Here is a 17,156-nt window from a genome sequence, read left to right on the forward strand (position 1 = left end):
CCTAGGGAACCTGAGTTCTGTTTGTACCATTTTCCTTAACTCTTTATGTAACCAATCTCCAGGCACCATTAATAACAAAACAACTCTAACACTGGTGCTCTGATAAGGAAATATGAAAAACAAATGATAGGCATATAGAATTCCAAAATCTGGCCGGGCGCGGTGGCTCAAGCCTGTAATCCCAGCACTTTGGGAGGCCGAGACGGGCGGATCACGAGGTCAGCAGATCGAGACCATCCTGGCTAACCCGGTGAAACCCCGTCTCTACTAAAAAATACAAAAAACTAGCCGGGTGAGGTGGCGGGCGCCTGTAGTCCCAGCTACTCGGGAGGCTGAGGCAGGAGAATGGCGTAAACCCGGGAGGCGGAGCTTGCAGTGAACTGAGATCCGGCCACTGCACTCCAGCCTGGGCGACAGAGCGAGACTCCACCTCAAAAAAAAAAGAATTCCAAAATCTGTAGGGCTACACAGTCTGTGAGTACAAGCTGGAATTGCAAACAAACACCTGAAGTATTTTTCAATTATTAATACTTTATTACATTAGCACTGAATATATTAATTTTTCTCCTAACATTTTAGATATCAAATACAAAATTTAGTACATACACACATACATTGTGAATATTTTCTGTTTCCATCCATGCAGGTCTTATTAAGAGTCCTATGAAATAGAGGGAATTGGGGATCAGACAGGACTTGTTGCAGAGCACTGGATAAGGAGTGACATTTCTACAGCTTCTTCAGCTGAGTGGATGTGCAACTCTTACTGCACATGGTGGACGACGGGGGTGACGCAGGTACAGCCAACAGTCACCAGCACCTTCTCCAACTGGAAAGAAACAGAGCAGCCTTGGTGCTTCCTCCGGAGGACCAGGGTCTCTTGCTGGATGGGAACGGAATTCATGGAGATGTCTTCCTTTCCTTGAGCATTGATGCAGCCCAAGTGCTTACACTGGGCCTGTACAACTTCCGAGGGGTACCGGTTGGGGTCCCAAGTGACACTGCAGGAGGAGCAAGCCAAAGCACCATGGTGAGGCATGGGGGAGGAAGACAGCGAATGAGAGCCCCACAGCACTGGGTGCTCACCTGCAGGGAGGTAGTTCCGCAGGGCTGTGGCACAGGCTCCGGAGCCACACAGCCTGGAAGCATACACCAGCCTCTGGCAGTGACTTACCTTTCTAAGCCTCAGTTTCCTCAATTATAAGATGGGGATTTTCATATTCCATTTTCTCATGCAACTGTTGAGAATGCTTAGTGATACAAGTACATATAAAATACCCTACTGTACAAATGTTAGCATTCAATTCACATTAGATCTCTTATTGGCATTATTATTATTACAATTATTCTTTATTCTCTGCCTGGAGATTGAACGTCACTAGTCAGTCTTCCATCACTAGTCGGACTACAGAGCCTGTTGCTTGGAAAGGAAAGCCACAGTCCCAGAGGTCTGTGAATCTCAGACCTTCTCTCCATTTCTCCTTTAATAGGCCCCTCTGCCTGGAGGCATAAAGACCGCAACATTTATCCTGCCAGCTTGCCACTGTACATACTCCACTTGTAGTGTGACAGGACTCCCACCAAGTTACTTGAGGGTGTGTATCCACTGTCTGAACCATGAAAGATGGGCAGTGAGCCAGGGCCACCAGCACAGCCAAGGAGCAGGCCACTGAGAACCCAAATATCTCAGAGAGTATCTGAGAACCTACCAAGGGAAACAGTCCCATTGGACACACACAGTAGGCAAAGAGCCAGAAAATTTGTTTATGAGCAGCTTAGAGATGGGAGGCAGGGCGGATCTCTGGATCTGTCCTGCTGTGGCCCTAGGGCGCCCCATATGTAAGTCTTAATAAACTCATCTACTCGCTAAGCTGGACTTGTCCAAGTCATTCTTTGGTCTCTCCACATCTTCCCAGTTTGCGGCAGGGGGCACTACAGTCCCAAGGTTTTCTCATAACACACTCACATGAGAAGCTACATGACAACCCCCGAAACACTTCAATTGTCCCTGGAATCTATTTTTATACTTACATTTGGAGAGTAGGAGGGGGTGCTTGGTGTTCCAAGAACCTGTATCTTAAGGCCAGATTACAAGACTTTACCCTGAAGGTCTCCACCTAACATCCCATTTCCCAGACTGGCCTTTCTCCTCCACTCATTCCCACTCCTTAAAGGATAATGTCTAATCTGAGTGGATCTCCTTGAACCAACTTTTCTGTTTCCCATTTATCCTCATGCGGAGATAATTATGCAATCTGCTTTAAAGAACCCTCTCTTCCAACACAGGAAAATTTGTGAATTCTATCCTAGAGCTACACGAAGCAGAAAAAGGTACAGAGTTTATGAGAATGTGGAAGCAAAATATTAGGACCATCAACCACAAAGGTGAACCTAGCCCAAAACAAGAAAGATGTGAGCTCCCAGGTAAAATGAAATTTTCATTGTTAAGAGGATTTTCCCTTGTATGTTTTCTACGTATTCTACATTTTCTACTTTATTGTAAGAAAGAATTAACATATTTTTCCAAAGAATGTGAAGATCAGTCTCATTTGCACTTACGTGTAATTCCAGGGGGAGGTGGAGCGGCTCTCGATGTTACGTGACATGGAAACACGCTGGTTTTCATTGATGATGCCAGTGTCAAGCTTCATACTACCTTCTGGCACAGATGGGCAACTCTCAGGCTTTTGGAAAAAAGTATGTCCTACTTTGGGGATTTTCCTAGCTGCCACCTCATTCAGAAAGGCAAGTCCCAATATCAACAGCAGCAAGTACTTGACCTGGAAAACAGAAGAGGCTGCAATCAGTTAGAGACTCGCCTCACCTACTAGCAAGAGATGCATGCTTTTGTGGAACTCAGCATTCCTGTCCTTTTATGGGATCAGGGCTTCTCTTTGCACCTCAGTTCCTCACCTGGAAATGGGAACACTCATACCTAAAGGTATCAAGGTGCCAAACTGAGAACTAAACTCATTAGCCTAGCTAGTAAGTGAAGCCCTCCAGAGACTAAGAGCTTCTAAACAGTGAGACAGAAAGATGCCAGGGTCTGAGATTCGGTTAAAATCCTATCCTGGCTTCCTTGCTGAGCCTCTAGTTTCTCTTCCTTCCAACTGGATAATAATGCTTACTTTATGAGACTACTAACAAGATTAAATAGCATGTTCTACATAAAACACCTATAAATCTGTAAAACGAAAATAGAGGCTTAATAAACGATAGCTCTTGTTTTTACTTCCAACTTGATATCCCGTGAATCTCCCACAAAATCCTTCCTCCAAGCCACTCCTCCACCTAGAATACACTGCCTAGAATACTCTGTCTGTCAAAATCCTACCCTTCCATTAAGGCCCAGCTCAGATATGATCTCCTCTAAGAACAGTCTCTAAAATGGTTCAATCAGAAGTATGTTTATTATCCTTAAATTATAAAGCTTTGATCATCTAGCACTCAAGCAGCATTTTTTAATTGTCTGGAAATGTAGTATTTGTGTTCCTGTCAGATCTACACCCATTAGATTGTAAGTTCCTGCATATTACACATGTTCATAAACACTTTCGGAATGAATGAAAGAGTGAGTGAGTGAATGAATGAACAAAACGATACAGTTAAATTGAACTATATAGTTAAGCTGACTGCATTAAGAAAAACATTATGCAAAACCAACGTTAGCAAAGTTCCAATTATCCATGCTAATTGAAAGTAACCGGGGCACTAATGATGCACAACAACGGAGAATATGGAAACTATTTCTCTTTAGCTCTGGAGCTTTTTTTATATACTTACATTGAAATGCCACTTTATCTGGTGTTATAGTAATGTACAAAGAATGAAAGTGCCCCGAAGACCTAATGAAAAGAAAAGCTAAAAATCTTGCCAGATTCCCTTTGTCACAACCATGCTTTGCTCACCCACCATCGCCACTGACCCTTACTGGGGATGAGCAAGGCCCATCACAGACTCTCAACATAATACAGAAGAAAGAGCTGAAGGCCGGGTGTGGTGGCTCACGCCTATAATCCCAGCACTTTGGGAGGCCAAGGCAGGTGGATCACCTGAAGTCAGGAGTTCAAGACCAGCCTGGGCAACATGGTGAAACCTCGTCTCTACTAAAAATACAAAAATTAGCCACGCATGGTGGCGCACACCTGTAATCCCAGCTACTTGGGAGGCTGAGGCAGGAGAATCGTTTGAACCCAGGAGGCGGAGGTTGCAGTGAAAAGAAATCGAGCCACTGCACTCCAGCCTGGGCAACAGTATGAGACTCCTTCTTGGGAAAAAAAAAAGAAGAAGAAGAAGAAGAAGAGCTGAAGATAAGTTGCTTTTATTCTCTAGGCTTAGCGTTGTTCAGGCTCACACCTTCCATGAGTTAAGATAGGGAAGGTGATTAGACATGTTGGTTTCAAAGGCTCTCCTTTTCACATTTTGCAGATACTAGAGACAAAAAACCAATAAGAGTAAACAAAAAGGTCATAGTGTCCATTTGCCATACTGAGGAAGCTGATATTAAAAAGAAGTTGAAAGCAAGGTTGACCCAGAAAAGTCAGAATGAGGCTAATTTGCCTTTAGATAATCAGCAAGCATCAACTTTCATCCCCTACAATCGTTCGTTCATTCAACAGCTAGTTCTTGACTTTACAGTGCGGTAGCTCAGGGCATGGGCTTCAGAGTCAGAAGTCCAGGGTCTGTAACTCAATTCCGGGACTCTTAGCAACTATGATTCTGTTTCCTCCAAAAAAAAAAAAAAAAAATGTATATATATGTGAAGATTAAATGAGATGATCCACATAAATCATGAAGAATAGTGGCAGCATATGATAAGTATCCAATACTGGTGACTCTAACTTGCTAACTCTATATTGTGCTACACAGTAGACTAGATAGATGTGGAATTCATGCTCATATACCTTCTGTCTTGACAAAGTGCTATGGCTTTTTTTTTTTTTTTTTTTTTTGTGAGATGGAGTCTCACTCTGTTGCCCAGGCAGGAATACAGTGGCACAATCTTGGCTCACTGCAACCTCCACCTCCCAGATTCAAGTGATTCTCCTGCCTTAGCCTCCCAAGTAGCTGGGATTACATATGTGCACCACCACACCTGCTAATTTTTTGTATTTTCAGTAGAGACAGGGTTTCATCATGTGGCCAGGCTGGTCTTGAACTCCTGACCTCAAGTGATCTTCCCACCTCGGCCTCCCAAAGTGCTGGGATTACAGACCTAAGCCACTGTGCCTGGACTGCTATGACTTTTTTTTTTAAAGATGTCAGCTTATATTAAAGGGTCTTAGATAACTTCCCAAGCCTATCAATCACATCTTTAGGGTTCTTAAGTAAATTCCTCCTTTGTGTTTTCTCTTTCCTCTTCTGTGTCATACTCACTGAATCACTATTAATTTTCATTACAAAAGCTTTTAAATACATACATTGGAGTTCTATGATTTAGCAATAATTACCATGTTTCTAACAAGTTATTATATTTGCTAATATAGAGTATTTTAGAAAACGCTTTTACTGGATTTTCACAACTACCTGGTGAGGTAGACAGAGCTAGTATTAATTATCCCAATTAGACAGGTGAAAGAGTTCTGTCCCAAAGGGAATAAATAACTTGGTTGGGTTCACCAGCATATGAGTACCAGTCTCAGGACTCAAACCTAGGTGTCAATAGTCAGTGCTATTGCCATTGAAGGTTATTTTTATTATTACCAACATTAATCTTAGTTTTGTCTCATTAGAAGAGCCAAGCATTTTAAGCGATGTGACAGCTGAACTAGATGTGCATACGTGTTGTAGGTCACATAGCTCTTTATCAGGAAATCAGATGATGTCTGCAAATTACTCCAATTTGCTCCACAAAGCTTTTGATCTGAAACTGTAGATGTTAGTGGTTATGTAATACAGAGCAGGGGCTCTGAACCAGGCTGTCGCTGGTTCTTAAGAATGATTTAAACAGTACCTCTCAGAGAAATTCAGAGCATTGTATGGACTTGAACTCTTATATGCCACCTAGAAAGCAGATGAATGATATTGCTCTCAATCTGTAGAACAGGGGACAGAGGCAAGGGAAAGCATCAGGTGAAGGTGAACTGTAACAGGACACCAACCTTCTCAGCCTAGCTTTGCACTTCACTCTAATGTGAGCCCATCTGAGCAACCTGAACATTCACCCCCTATACTCACCAGCAATGTGTGTTCTCCTGTAAGCATGCACCTGGTCAACCGCTAGGTCCATGAGAATTTGCCTCAACTACTTATTGAGGATGTCCTATCTGTCTGCACCTCTCAACTTCTAATTCTATTCCAATGCTCCTTGCACTGTTATGTTTCCTCCTGACAACCCAACAGATTTCTTTAAGGAAACTAGAAATAGAAATAGCTATGGAGCACAAAGCTACCCAACAGAATTGCTTGGATGCAATGGCTTTAAATTCAGAAATCTTGCCTCCGAATCATTCAAAGAGAAGCATAGTGTACTTGGAGCCAGAAAGCTTAGATTGGTGTATCAAATAGTGTGCTTACAGTATCCAGCAAAGTTAAATAAATAGCTTAATTGAGCTTTTGTTCATCTGTATAAAGTGGAAAGTATCCCCATCTACTTCAGAGGATTGATCAGAATTTCCAGGATAATAATAACAATATTAATATAAACAGTTAACACTTACTGAATGCTTTCTCTATCATTACCAGTTGTTGTTTATTAGAATGGCCAAATTAACTGAAACTTAAGCATACACAAATCTGCCAGTACAGAGTACAGACTCATTTATTCTCAAAGATGTTAATTAATCCTCCCAATAAATGCCATGAGAAAGATGCCATTGTTATCTCCACTGTACAGTTGAGGAAACTGAGGCACAGAGAAGATAAATAACTTACCCAAAAATCCTACAGTTAGCAAGCAGTGGAGCCACATATGCCTGACATCAGAGCCTATGCCCCTAAATATGGCACTTTGCTGCGCTACATGTAATCTTTAAAATAACACATAAATATAAAATAAATTAAAACATACCATTGCTATATGCCATGAACCTTTTGTGATATTCAAGCTCTTTTAAATTATATGGCTTGTAAAAGGAGAAAACAAGGAAATTACCTAAGCCAATAATAAAATGCAGGATTTCCTAACCTCTGTTTTCATGTGCCTCTGTAGTAAATTCTTCCCAGGCCTTATCTAACTAATGCCAGGCAAGATTCCAGACCTGCTGGGGCTAGATTTTCATTGCATTGACATCTCTCTTTCCTCCAAGAAGAATGAGATGGTGGAAAATAAATAAATAGCAATCAGAGACATGGGAAATTTCCCTTCTCGAGGAGCTGTCCAAAGTCAACAGTGGGTGATTTCACTTCTACCCAGGGCACTCCTGCGGTCTCACGGGAATCATTAAACCTTTTGAGGCCTCAGTTTCCTTGGTTAAAATGTATATCTACATAATCCCTAAAGGGCTGGCCAAGCTCCCACCATGAGATAAGAATTTCAGGCCAACCTAACTCTATAATGGATGGCCACAGGAGAGAACCTGCTAGTTGTCTGTGATGCCAAGGACTGCACATACTAACAGCACCTGGGCAAAAGCCATTGGGTGAGGAGCTGCATTTTTTTTTCTTTGAGACAGAGTCTCGCTATGTCACCCAGGCTGGAGTGCAGTGGTGTGATCTTGGCTCACTGCAACCTCCACCTCCCAGGTTCAAGCCATTCTCCTGCCTCAGCCTCCCGAGTAGCTGGGATTATAGGCAAGAGCCCCACATCCAGCTAGTTTTTGTATTTTTAGTAGAGACAGGGTTTCAAGTTAGCCAGGCTGGTCTCGAACCCCTGACCTCAAGTGATCCGCCCACCTCGGCCTCCCAAAGTGCTGGGATTACAGGCGGGAGCCACTGGGCCTGACCTAATTTTTGTATTTTTAGTAGAGATCGGGTTTTGCCATGTTGGCCAGGCTGGTCTCGAACTTCTGAACTCATGTGATCCACCTGCCTTGGCCTCCTAAAGTGCTGGGATTATAGGCGTGAGCCACCGCACCTGGCCAGGAGCTGCATTTTTATGCCATTATAACTTTTCTAGTTATTTTTTTCTTTTTTGCCACCAGACAGGAGTCAAAATTAAAGTCATCTCTGTTTTTTAAAGAAGTAATTCCAAAAAGACCCCAATCAAACCTAACTCCTTAGAATTCTGTTTTCCTGAAATCCTAGGCATGACTGTCCTTAAACCAGAATGATTGTTGCTACTCACCATGACTGGGCCATGCAGGGTCTTCACTGTCATGTTGCACTGGTTGCTTGCTTTGTGCAGGAAGCTCTTTCTGTGAATGTATCTTCCTGTGTATGCCTGTGTTCTATCAATGAGAGTACCTGTTAGTTATATAGCAATCATTGCCCCTGTTTTGATTGACCTGCTTACTGTCTTTAAGTTGTGGTTGACCCAGAGTTACTGACGAATGCAGGGGTTTTTTTTTTATTCCATTTCCCGAAGGGGAACAAAAGGGGACCCTAAAGAAAGGGATGACAGGAAAAGGACCAAATTTTTCTTTCCTTCTACCCTACTTCCACCCCCAGTGCCCACAAATCAGAGCAACATTTTTAATTTACTACGGAGATGAACCAAGTTAGAAATTGTTGTCAAATCTTTTTTGTTCTCCCACAAATTGCCAACACCCTTGTCACGGACCATATGTTCTACTTTCTAGTCATGCAATATGAATCGTGATTTAAATGGGAGAAAACTCATCCTTAGAGGAGCCTTGGTACTAAACTATCTTTACCTCCATTTTATGAACGGGAAAACAAAACTAAAGGAATGAAATGACATCAGTGAAAGATTCAGAAATGATATACCCTGGTAGTTTTGTTATCTCCCTGAACTAATTATTTTTTAACCCCATGGTTAGACTCCTACTGGTGCTTAATAAATAATCATTATTCATTGTGTTGAAAAAACAAACTGTTTTCCTCTGCTGTCACACCACTACCAGCAATGCAAAAGACTTCCATGACCATATATGTGGGGATTTATCTCCATCAACCAGCAAGCAATCAATTCTGCATCCAACGCCAGCTAAGCATCTTCTAATCCAATTCAATTCTGACGTTATCTCCAGGTAGGCAGGGTCAGATCCCACAGGCTGAGGGCTCCCACAAAACTGCTCCCACTTTAAGCACCAGTCACAGGTCCAAGGCTCTGGGACTTCTGACTGACTGGCCTCAAGTTGAGGTTCCACAAACTCCTTGAGTTTGGTTAGGCTTGATTAATTTGTTAGAACAGCTCACAAAACTTAGGGAACACTAATTTATATTTACCAGTACATTCCAAAGATATTTTTAAGGATACAAGACAACAGCCAGATGAAAAGGTACATAGAGCAAGGTTTGAAAGGGTCGCAAGGCGGAAGTGTTCCTTCCCATGGAGCTGGGGTGCACCACCCTCCCAGCACAGGGATAAGCTACTGTTCCCCTTTCTTAGAGCCTCCACAAGTTCAATGGTCCAAAGACTCTTTGTATCCCATCCTCTTGGGCCTTTTATGGAATCTTCATTGGGCAGACATGATTACAACATGGAAAACTGTAAACAAATGTGATTGGATAAAAAGGGTATAACCTGATATTAATAGGTTGAATGAGGAAACCCAGCCAGGCCTGTCTGTTCAGATTCTTCTTGGCCTCTCTGAACAGCATTCCTTCCTCCTGGGTAGAGGGGAGGACCCTTCCTGAATTGAGGGTCTTATGGCCTATGATTAGACAAGGTAAGTCAAAGAATTTCTTTATGACCAGCCCCAAGACAAAAGGTGTGGGAGTGATGTTAGATGAGAGGATATTTTCCGTTTCTATTGTCTTGGGGAGAAAAAGTGGGCAGAAGTTCAGAGAGGGAGATTCTTTTTTCTGAGACCTATTTCTTAGGCCTAAAGTGCTCCAACATTACAATAAAAGACTGTCTTTTTCACCTTTATTGCTCTGAAGCTGTCTGAAGCTGCTTCAGTAACCAAAGACAAAAAAGCTAAATACCCCAACAAAAGATATGCTTATCGTTTTTATCACTTGGGATATAATGAGGGCTGTGGGAGTTATGAACCAGGAGCCATGGACAAATATATACATATATATAATATCACATTTATACAACACATAAATGCCCATTACCTTGGCTATCTCTGAGAATGATTTTTTTTTAACCAAAATGAATTAGCAAGCAGAAGCCTTTAAATGCAAGATTGGCGGCCCTGGCGCTGCAGCTGGGGCAGCAGAGCCAGGACGGCCCAGGAACTGACAGACTCAGAGATAGGCGGACTGACCATGGCTGATCAGCCGAAGCCCATCAGCCCGCTCAAGAACCTGCTGGCCAGCGGCTTTGGTGGCATATGCCTGCTGTTCATGGGGCACCCTCTGGACACCGTCAAGGTCCGACTGCAGACACAGCTACCGAGTTTGCCTAGACAGCCTCCCATGTATTCTGGGACCTTGGACTGTCTCCCGAAGACTCTTAGAAGGGGCATCACGGGGCTATATCAGTGAATGGCTGCTCCTATCATCGGTGTCACCCCCATGTTTGCTGTGTGCTTCTTTGGGTTTGGTTAAAGGAAGAAACTACGACAGAAACACCCAGAGGATGTGCTCAGCTATCCCCAGCTGTTTGCAGCTGGTATGTTATCTGGTACATTCACCACAGGCATCGTGACCCCTGGAGCACCCATCAAGTGCTGGTTACAGTTTCAGGCTTCTTCAGGGGAAACCAAGTACATTGGAACCTTGGACTGTGCAAAGAAGCTGTACCAGGAGTTTGGGATCCGAGGCATCTACAAAGGGACCGTGCTTACCCTTATGTGAGATGTTCCAGCTAGTGGAATGTAATTCATAACATATAAATGGCTAAAAAATATCTTCACTCCTGAAGGAAAGAGGGTCCGTGAGCTCAGTGCGCCTTGAATCCTGGTGGCTGGGGGCATTGCATGGAAGGGATCTTCAACTGGGCTGTGGCAATCCCCCAAGATGTGCTCAAGTCTCACTTCCAGACTGTACCTCCTGGGAAATATCCTAATGGTTTTGGAGATGTGCTGAGGGAGCTCATCTGGGATGAAGGAATCGCATCTTTGTCTAAAGGGTCTGATGCAGTGATGACCCGAGCCTTCCCAGCCAACGTGGCCTGTTTCCTTGGCCTTGAAGTTGCCATGAAGTTTCTGAATTAGGCCACCCCCAACTTGTGAGGCTGAAGGCTGCTCAAGACTTCTGGATGCTGGAACTGTTGCTGAGAAGGAAGAGTAGTGGGCAGAATTAAGCAGACTTGGAGAGTGAGGGGAGGGTGACGGTGGGATTAGAGCTCTGTGCATGGACTTGGTGAGACTATTGCCTTAATGACATCCTCTACCTTGTATAACTTGGGGTGTCATTTTGAAACTTGAATTCATTCTTGTCAATGTAAGGGACTTCAAGAGGATTTGGAGATCTAGTAGTTTCTAGACCAGATACAACCTGTGGCAAGAATGCTGCCTACCAGTTGACGGTGGGCCCTACCTCACCCAAAGTGTTTCTCATTAAAGAGGTAATCTCAGCTTCTCACTGGAGGCACTTTGGATGTTTTCAACCAGCTGACCAGGGGCTGAGATCGCCTTCAATCCCTAGCCAGGAACACCCACTTGATTTCCAAAGTACCACCTAATCCTGGGCCGCACATGGGAATTTGGACTTAAGCCCCACATCTGTGTCCAGGTGGACTGGGCTTATATGCCTAGGGAGAGATAACCTATTAGCTGTTGGATTTTGCCTTTTGTTTTTGTTTTTTGGTTTTTTTACATATGCAAGTAATCAAAAGTAAAACTACAGTAGAGCAGCCTAATTTCCCAAGAGTAGGTGAAAAACTTTCCCTCCTACACAGTGAGGACAGTCCCAGCCTGCTGGGATAAGGGTGAAGGAAGGCTCTTTTTGCACACTCTTTTCTCATGAGAGCGCCATATTTTAACAAGAAACAATAAATGTTGTTTCTAATTTTTGAAGAAAAAATACTTTAAATGCTCTGACATGAAATTTAAAAGACCTGCAAAAAGTTAATTTGTCTCAGATCAGTTCAGGTTGTCAAACATTTGTTAAACACATTCTATATGTCAGGCATTGTGCCCTAGAGATACACAGACATTCCCCAAAAAACCAGTAACTTATCTTTTTTTACGTCTATTAAGATCGGGTAAAATTACACATAATCTTTTCACAAGGCAGGACACATTCTAGCAGGGCAAAGTTATTTTCCTCTAGCGTAACATGTTTGAACAACTCTTCGCCTGAAGAAAATGAAGAGAAAGTTGTTCTTAGGTTCATTGGAAGGCCCTCCAAAACTGATCAGAATTCTGTGATCACAGGCCTTCCATCCACCCTGCTCCCCTCCATGCCTGTGCATCCCTCTGCACCTCTCTCTGGAACAACCAGAAGTGTAACTTCTACAAAAAGATTTCTTCAAATCACCCTTTCAGGCATTGTTCCTTTCTTCAACCTCTTGTGCCGATACTTGGTGTATCCTGCCCTCACATACATGTTTTAGGATAGTTCCCTGGGGTCTTCATATATCTGGGTAACTTTACCCTGCCCCCCAATAATCTCTACCAGCCTCCTTCTCCAAATATACATCCTTAAATATACAATCTAGATTAAACTGTGTTCTATGCAAAGATAGACTCAAGTCCCCTAGCCAACTCCTTCTAGCCAGACTGAACCCCCTAAGCCCAACTTATGGAGAATTTTCAAGGCCTCCCCGGGAGTGACCTTCCATGTGCACAGTGAAGCTAGCTCCATGAAATCAAGAGCCATGTTTTCATCTTTGCTTGTATCCCTTATGCTCCCAAAGCAACATGTGCAATAGACCTTTAAATGCGTACTAAATTGAGTGGATTGAGTCACTCATCTTCTTCAGTGATCTCTTTTCCATTCAGAGCCATACCTCAATGCACAGAATATACCAGCTCTCTTGAAATAAAGAATGAATAAATCAGTTGGAACCAAGAGTGCCTAATTCAATACAAGAGCATTTGCTAGATTGCAGGGGAGAACAAAATGGTTCTTTACATAAGCAGGAGGCAACACTGACCTTTGCTAAATTTGGTCAGTTTTCCCCTTTGGGGTAAAAACAACTGTCCTGTCAGGATGCCAAACTAGTAACTGGCTATCACTGAGTTCAAACTGAATCAACAGATTCAGATCCTTATCTCATCAAACATTCATTGAGCACTTCCTATAACACAAATCATGTGCTAATACCAGGGACACGATAACGAACATATGATGGGCACACAGCTGACAATGGTGGAACCCTTCACTGACTGGCTCTGTACCACTCATGATCTAAGCTGTCACCAGATTTAAGAGTTTCAAAAGTGCATTGGAGCCACTATTCAACACACTGACAGCTAGACTACTACAGTCAACTCCAAGAGCCCACAAAAAAAGACACCAGAAGACTCTGTTGCCTTAGCCATAAGTTACACACAGCCTCAAATGTAGTAACATATTATAGTTTGTCAAACATCCAAATCAGCAAGATGTTTTCATGCCCTTATGTGTGCTTGGAGCCATGATACATTTTGTTGGGCTACTATCACAGGTAATAGACTATACTATTAAAGTCTCTGGGCCGGGCGCGGTGGCTCAAGCCTGTAATCCCAGCACTTTGGGAGGCCGAGACGGGCGGATCACGAGGTCAGGAGATCGAGACCATCCTGGCTAACACGGTGAAACCCCGTCTCTACTAAAAAATACAAAAGACTAGCCGGGCGAGGCGGCGGGCGCCTGTAGTCCCAGCTACTCGGGAGGCTGAGGCAGGAGAATGGCGTGAGCCCGGGAGGCGGAGCTTGCAGTGAGCTGAGATCCGGCCACTGCACTCCAGCCTGGGTGACACAGTGAGACTCCGTCTCAAAAAAAAAATAAAAAATAAAAAAAAAATAAAGTCTCTGCCTTAATGGGCTTAAAATAGTCATGGAAAAAAGTGAACATGCACATATAACCAATCAGATAATAACATGAGATAGCTGGGAATAATGATAATATAAATGTACACATTTGGTTTTACAAATCCAACTTTTAAAAGGTTTTATTCTCATTTTAAAAAGGTGTATCTAGCCAAGTGTGGTGGCTCACGCCTATAATCCCAACACTTTGGGAGGCCAAGGTGGGCAGATCAGTTGAGGCCAGGTGTAGTGGTACACACCTATAGTCCCAGCTACTTGGAGGCTCGGTTCAGAGGATCACTTGAGCCCAGCTACTCGGGAGGTTGAGGCTGCAGCGAGAAGAGATTGTGCCACTGCACTCCAGCCTGGGTTACAGAGTGAGACCCTCTCTCAAAAAGAAAAAAGAAAAAAAAGTGCATCTAATCAAGATATGCTACTGCAACATGACAGTATGTCTGCAGTTACAGAAATTCATGCCTTGAAGTAAAGTGCTATCATAACAAAAAGCATGAAAAAAAGTGGTCAGGTAGCACATCATAATGGCAATAAAATTGCAGGCTGGATAAATGATAATCCATGCTCTACAATGACAAAACATTTAGCTAAACCATTGCCTGCAATAACTTGAGAGGCAGATCTTGTACCTAATAAACTTGAAGCTCTAGAAAAAGAGATTAGAAAATAGAATGTTAGTTGCATGTGTTTGGATATTATTGTCTGCATTTGGCAAGGTAACACATGAAAGAGATGAGTTCAGGAAAGAGTTGGCAGGTTGATAAACAAAAATGAAAGGAAATGAAGAGAGTCCCGAAATTCAGAACCCTAATTAGCCAGGCGTGGCAGTGGGTACCTGTAACCCCAGCTACTATGGAGGCTGAAGCAGGAGAATTGCTTTAGCCTGGAGACAAAGGTTGCAGTGAGCCTAGATCACAGCACTGCATTCTAGCCTAGGCGACACAGCAAGACCCTGTCTCAAAAAAAAAGAAAAGAAAAGAAAAGAAAGAAAGAAATTCAGAGCCCTGTAAGGTTGCAAAAATATTAAAAAATAAAAATAACTATTTCTATCCCTCAAGAGTAAAAGATAAGATTGAAAAAGCCTTTGAAAGAGAAATGCACAATAAAACCTTTCAACCAAGTAAATTACCGAAGGGCAAGAATTAGAATGAAGCATCTGGAAAAAAATTTTAATTGGATAAAAGGACTCAATTAAAAGTGTTATAGTTCTAGTAATCTGCCATCAAATCAAAAGAGAGTTATAGGAATAAAGAAACAAAGAAATAGAAATGTTCTAGGAATTATGCCTCAAAAAGAATTGACTCAGATTAAAAGTTCACTAAGTTTTTGAGAGAGTTCTAGAAATTAATCAGGAACCAATCCTCAGTCCCCCAACCATCAAGGAACAAGAACTAAAGCTCTAAGAAAGGTATATTCACCAACACCATGTCAGATGTGACCAAAGAGGTTACAAGGAGAAAAAAGACATTTTTTTAAACCTTCCAAGAAGTGGAGCCAGGGACCACAGAGTAAAAGGGAAGTGAGCCTCTCCCAAAAAGCAGAAAACTACAGACCCCACAAACTCTACATCATCCTTGGGTTTTTTTTTTTTTTTCCTTTTAATGCAAAAGATTTTCAGTTTCAGACTTTTTTGAACCTACTCATTCAATGTTTCCTATTTGTTTGAGTCAAATATTCAAAACCATTATGCACTTTCTAGAATCTCCACAAAATCACAATTCATAGAAACTAACCCTTCTTTTTAAAGATAATGATTAGGTATGAGTATCGTGGCTGACACCCGTAATCCCAGCACTTTGGAAGGCCGAGGTGGGTAGATAGCTTGACCTCAGGAGTTGGAGACCAGCCTGGGCAACATGGTGAGACTTCGTTTCTACAAAAAAAATACAAAAATTAGCCAGGCATGGTGGTACACACCTGTAGTCCCAACTACTCATGAGGTTGAGATGAGGGGATCACTTTAGCTAGATCAAGGCTCCAGTGAGCCGTGATCATGCCACTGCACTCCAGCCTGGGCAACAGAGCAAGATCCTATCTCAAAAAAAAAAGAAACGTAATGATTATTTGTCAGATGAAAACACTGTACTAGGGTCTTCATATGCCAATATTTGTGAGAGTAGAAATTACCTGGGGCTTAGGTAAACAAAAGATTAAAAAAAACACAGAAGTCCTCCTTTCCCTTCTGTCTCTGTAGGTTTCTCTCATTCGTTCTCTCTCTCTCTTTCTCAAAGCATGCAATTTCTGATCTTCTGATGAAAAAAGAGCTGGGAGAGACGGCAGTGAGAGAAGGGGATCAGAGGCAAAAGTTGAGAAAAGAAAAGTAAGGAGAAAAAAAGACTTAGGAAAGGAGTTTCCCCAGAGTGCTGTGTGAGGATCCTGGGCGGAATACAGTTTAAGTGGCTGGACAAAGTTCCAGATCGCATGAGGGACCTCTCAATTCTGAATCTATTCTGTGGACCTGTGAAGGCTTTTGCATTCAAGTTTTATCTACTTGTTAGCAGAAACATCATTTATTAAACACTCACTCTGTACCACTCTCTGTGCTGGGTAAGAGGAAGAAAAAAGTGCTATCAAAAAAAAAAATTGCCATAACAGTTTTCTCCTTCCAAGAGAGCTGCAAATTTTATGTCAGACCAGATGGCACTTTTGTCTTGAAGAGAACTTACCTTTTTGGAAGTGCAAAGACAGAGCCTATTCCAGGGTAAAGACAGGGAAATTTCTACATATAAAAAATAATATGGTCAGGCACGGTGGCTCATGTCTATCATCCCAGCACTTTGGGAAGCTGAGGCGAGAGAATCACTTGAGGCCAGGAGTTCAAGATCAGCCTGGGCAACACAGGGAGGCCTCCGTCTCTACACAAAATTTAAAAAAAAAAAAAAAAAAAAAAAAATGCTGGGTATTGCCAGGCGTGGTGGCTTACGGCTGTAATCCCAGCACTTTGAGAGGCTGAGGCGGGCGGATCACGAGGTCAGGAGATGGAGACCATCCTGGCTAACACGGTGAAATCCCATCTCTACTAAAAATACAAAAAATTAGCCGGGCGTGGTGGTGGGCGGTAGTCCCAGCTACTCAGGAGTCTGAGGCTGGAGAATGGCGTGAACCCGGGAGGCGAAGCTTGCAGTGAGCCGAGATTGTGCCACTGCACTCCAGGCTGGACGACAGAGCGAAACTCCGTCTCAAAAAAAAAAAAAAAAATGCTGGGCATGGTGGCATGCTCCTGTAGTCCCA

General features: G+C 42.8%; 1 protein-coding gene across 2 annotated transcripts; it reads right to left on the bottom strand.

The window, feature by feature from the left end:
- Positions 1–519: 519 nt before the first annotated feature.
- IL17F (interleukin 17F) lies at positions 520–13,687 on the bottom strand. 2 transcript variants are annotated; one of them, XM_003897729.5, is made up of 4 exons: positions 10,800–10,914; positions 8,225–8,327; positions 2,560–2,780; positions 520–1,001 (listed from the first exon to the last, which is right to left on the bottom strand). In XM_003897729.5, the coding sequence occupies exons 2-4, from the start codon at positions 8,255–8,257 to the stop codon at positions 764–766; spliced, it is 492 nt and encodes a 163-aa protein (XP_003897778.1). In that variant the 5' UTR covers positions 8,258–8,327; positions 10,800–10,914; the 3' UTR covers positions 520–763. The 2 variants fall into 2 exon arrangements, with proteins under 2 accessions (XP_003897778.1, XP_017813421.1); XM_017957932.3 differs by having other exon boundaries at positions 521–1,001; positions 8,225–8,320; positions 10,800–13,687.
- Between the last annotated feature and the right edge of the window lie 3,469 nt (positions 13,688–17,156).

Source organism: Papio anubis, chromosome 6, assembly GCF_008728515.1.
Source record: "Papio anubis isolate 15944 chromosome 6, Panubis1.0, whole genome shotgun sequence".
Lineage (NCBI taxonomy): Eukaryota > Metazoa > Chordata > Mammalia > Primates > Cercopithecidae > Papio > Papio anubis.

Bases quoted from the DNA above. Each gene is read 5' to 3' on its own strand.
- IL17F (XM_017957932.3), bottom strand. From the start codon at position 11,309: ATGCACAGAGCTCTAATCCCACCGTCACCCTCCCCTCACTCTCCAAGT. The intron at 8,321-10,799 runs GTAAGCACGGTC...GATAGAACACAG, and splicing joins CTGGAACATCTCACATAAGG to GCATACACAGGAAGATACAT. The intron at 2,781-8,224 runs GTGAGTAGCAAC...TCTGTTTTCCAG, and splicing joins CCCTGCATGGCCCAGTCATG to GTCAAGTACTTGCTGCTGTT.